Below are 4,512 nucleotides of genomic sequence, written 5' to 3'. Positions count from 1 at the left end.
AGCGCATTTGTACATTCATTGCCCTCATCATTCTCAAAACATTTCCTCTCCACTTAAGCCCCCGGCATTAGGTCCTCATTTTCCCCTCCCTCCCTGTTCCCCCCTCCCTCAACCTCAATACAGTGAAGCTAAACTCTTTTTCTAGAGTGCACAATTAAAAAATTAAAGGGCTTTACATTTCAAAGAGGTTGGGTTTTTACATTTAAAAAAATTATTTTATCGGGAGCTCTTACAGATAACATAGCATTCCATAGTTCAATCACATTGGTGGTATTGTACAGTTGCCACCACAGTCATTTTAAAAACATTTTCTCTCTTCTTGAATTCCGTGATATCAGCTCCTCTTTATCACCTCCCTCCCCATAACTACCCCGTCCCAGGAACCCTTGCTTATTTACTTATTTGCCACATCTTATACCATCCAGTATATCTATTTATGTACAATTCTGTTGTTCGCTTCTCTCGAGTGGGGTTATACAGTCACCCGTGCTGTCAGCTCCCTCCTCCCCTCCTCGCCCTCCCTCACGTCCTTTTCTCTCGGAACAGTTATTCCTGCTCCTGCTTCAAAAGGGTTATCTATTTGGCTTTCATCTATCAAATGATCTTTTTTCCCTCAAGATTATCCAGAGTGTATGCATTTTTTAACTTTAATAAATCATTTTATTGGGGGCTCTTACAGCTCTTACAACATTCCATGCATCAATTGTATCAAGCATATTTGTACATATGTTGAAATCACCATTTCCAAAAGATGCTCTTTTTACTTGAGCCCTTGGTATAGGCTCCTCTTTCCCCTGCTTCTCTTCTCCCCACTCTGCCCCCTTGTGAATCCTTGATCAATTATATTGTTATTATTATTTTGTAACTTACAGTGTCCATTGTCTCCTTTCACTCACATTTCTGTTATTCCAATGATCTTAATTATACAAGTGAACATACACAAGTGTAACATGATTAATGAGGTAAAACAAAGAAATCCATAATACTAAGGGGAGGAAATATTAAAGACCTGAGGATAGTTATGTGTTTCATCAGTGCTGTACCACACCCTGGATTTATCATGCATGAGCAAAATGTGGTGGCCAAAGCTGATGATGCCCAGCGAGTCAAAGATATGGCGTCTGGAGTCTTAAAGGCTTGTATGCAAACTAGCAGCCCTCTAGCTCAGAAGCAACAAAGCCCACATGGAAGAAGCACACCAATCTGTATGATCATGAAGTATTGACAGAAAAAAGGTATCAGACGGTCAAAAATAAGCAACTAAATCCATGTGAAGTGGTGGGGATATAGTAGAGACCTAAAACCCACCTGTAAGATAATCACTCCCTTTCAGAAGGGGGCACATGGAAGGGATGATAAATTCAGGTTGTTTTAATTTTTTTTAAATTTCCTGAGAATACCTAAAGAGGTAATCCTAAATAACTACTCTGCACTTCTATACAATGGTAGTAACTGTTTTGAATTTTAACAAAATAAAAGATTCCATATTCAATTACATTTCTGTAAATCATGGTTGCATAGGGGAGGCACAGGGCTACAACTTTTAATATACTTTTATGGGTTATGAATCTCCAATAGGAGAAACTAGCTCTTTGAATTTTCTTAACATAATCCCCCATGAAACATTCTCACCACTGTTTAGTCCCAGAACATTTTTTAGTACCACTTATATCAGTTGTGCTACAAAATTTGATTGGGAATTGTCATTAGAAATTATCTACAAGGGGGCTTGAAAAAGTTCATGAAAAACTTTTTGAAAGATAATGGAACTCCCTCTAGTTCCTAAATGTTTCCTCCCCGCTCCCACTACCATGATCCGAATTCTACTTTGCAAGTCTGGCTAGACCAGAGGAGGTACACTGGTACAGATAGGAACTGGAAATACAGGGAATCCAGGGCGGATGAGCCCTACAGGACCAGTGGTGTGAGTGGCGAAACAGGGAGGGTAGAGGGAGAGTGGGTAGGAAAGAGGGAACCGATTACAAGGAATTATATGTGACCTCCTCCCTGGGGGACAGACAACCGAAAAGTGGGTGAAGGGAGACGTCGGACAGGGCAAGATATGACAAAATACCAATTTATAAACTATCAAGGGCTCATGAGGGACAGGGGAGGGGAAAAATGAGGACCTAATGCCGGGGGTTTAAGGGGAGAGAAAATGTTTTGAGAATGATGTACAAATGCACTTTACACAATTGATGTGTGTATGGATTGTGATAAGAGTTGTTTGAGCCCCTAATAAAATGATTTAAAAAAAAAAAGAAAGCTCCACCCCCACAAAAAAAGAGAAAGATAATGGCACTCTTCCGAAAATTTTGCAGTCCCTTATACATTTTCCTACTACTGATTTTTTTTTAAGAAATGGAAATTACATAATATGAAAAGCTACATGATAGTGAAAGGAATCTGAATATAAGTAAAGGCAATAGCACTTCATAAAAATTACTATATATTTGTATGTGCTAAGAATCATGTACAAGGCTATTCATTGAAATGTTATATTAGTGCATAGACTTTACTAATAATGAATATACAAGTGGTCCTCAATTGATCATGTGTTTCTTTTCTAGGATGGTTCTGACATTAAGTTGAATACATTATTTTTAAATTATAAGAAAATTTAAAAAGTTTAAAATGTTTATTATTATTGCCTTTTGTTATCAGTATTATTAGAAATCTGACCTTTATTTGTCTTTTGGGGTTAGAAACATTACATATAAACATAGATATTTTAAATACAAATACACTTACAGTGAAGAAATGGCACGGAAGCCCTCCCTCAACTCCTCTGGCTACAGAAGGGAGGGGGAAGGAGAATCCATCTTTATACGAAACAGAAGTCAAAATTCCTCCACCCTCCTGCATGGTGTACTTAATCTGACAGTAACAATCGTGCCCAGAGAACTCTACTTCTCTGCTACATTCGATAATCTTATGCTCTGACCAGAACTCCCAGACGAGACCCACAGTTACGGGATTTGTCAGGAAACTCATGGCTGTACACTGTGAAGAATGCCGTTCTTTTTTCCACAGTGCCTCTGCTAGGCCAGTTTGGCAGGCATGTCTCTCCCTGGTCTTCAGCCTCTCGATCACGTGATCCCTTTCCCTGCTGGGGCAAGTGTTACAGAAGCTCCATTAGCACTGACAAATGCATCCCACTGTACAAACCAGCCTTTTGCCCAAAGATACTTCAGGTTTACTTGGGTTTTTGGTTCAGAAAGCTCCACATTCTACTTCCAGGTCTTGGTGCTGCTCCTCTGTTCCCTCCCTGCACTGGGGTCTCAGTCATGCTTCATTCCCCAGTCATCTTTATTTTGGTCCCAGGATTCTCTGCTCCTACTTCTGCAATGGCTTACCTACCCAGTGGAATGGTACCACTAACTATTGCCCTCTATTAAGAGGTCCCAAACTTTATTTACATGACTTGACCCCATCATTTGATGGGAGTTACAAAGGCAATGGATACGAGAGCCATACCAGGTAATTTCACTTCACCGTATACATTTAAAAAATGTGCATCATAAAAATGTACTCTACCAAGGAGGAAGGCTTGTGATAATACCTCGCTCCTGGGAGGCTCTGCATCCTCTGGACCAAACCCGGGGGAGGTAGATGGTGCTTCTACTCAGGAAATTGGCGAGGATGGTCTGTATGGTCCTACTCTTTTTAAATTCATCTATCCCAAGGTCCTCTCACTGGACCCTGTGCATGGACATTAGCAAAGGGACTAGTTCAGTTCCATCGTTTCAAGCAATTGTTGTCACTCTTTCTCTGCACACTTTTCTCTTTTTGTCTTTTTTATATAAAATAAAAGACATGGTAGACCATATCACAGAGAACTGTCCTGTTCATCACAAGAAGTCTTTGATCTTAGTAAAAGTGTTGTATTATTGCTGTTGTTAAGTGTGATCGAATCGGCTCCGACCCATAGTGACCCTATGCACAACAGAACGAAGCCCTGCACAGTCCTGTGCCTCCCTCACAACTGTTCCTTGGAAAAATTGGCCAGGTGTATCCTACCCGAATCCCCTTGCAACCGATTGGCTGATCACATCAGATCACATCATGAGGATGAATACTTACACCTGCCAAAGCATATCTTTACGTAACTGCCAAATCATTGGGAATCTTGGCCCAGCCAGTTTGGTGTATAATTTGGATGAACACAATATAATTCATAAAGAACAAGTTTTGTTAAAATTTTTCTTACCTCTTTTTATTTCAAATTAAGAACTTAAATATTATTTATGGTCAGGCCTAATTTTAAAACAACAATTCTCTTTAAAAACAACCCACATTTTTTCAAGCAAAAATAAAAAAGACACCCTTAGACAGCTACATGTGGACATAAGTGTTGGTCTTCCAATAACAACATTTAAAATTAGGCTTTGGCTAATATATTCTTCTCTGCTTTGCTATAGACTGAGTCCCAGAAGACCATTGTATTACACGCACTTCAAGATGCTGTGTTGGAAGGGGACAAGCATTTCATAATACAGCTGATATCAATCG

At 39.6% G+C, this 4,512-nt stretch overlaps 1 protein-coding gene across 1 annotated transcript in view; it reads left to right on the top strand.

Moving 5' to 3' along the window:
- The window catches only part of ADGRV1 (adhesion G protein-coupled receptor V1), a 675,247-nt gene that overhangs the window by 219,777 nt on the left and 450,958 nt on the right, over positions 1-4,512 (top strand). The window contains exon 57 of the mRNA XM_045285199.1: positions 4,422-4,512. Within this exon, the coding sequence (XP_045141134.1) occupies positions 4,422-4,512 (91 nt within the window). The remainder of the gene's footprint in view (positions 1-4,421) is intronic.

The sequence above is a fragment of the Echinops telfairi genome, unplaced genomic scaffold (genome assembly GCF_000313985.2).
Source record: "Echinops telfairi isolate 266 unplaced genomic scaffold, ASM31398v2 ScPeMD7_7469;HRSCAF=8507_1, whole genome shotgun sequence".
NCBI classification, from domain to species: Eukaryota; Metazoa; Chordata; class Mammalia; order Afrosoricida; family Tenrecidae; genus Echinops; species Echinops telfairi.
Note: the sequence above shows the minus strand (reverse complement) of the source record. Positions and strands in the feature narration are given on the sequence as shown.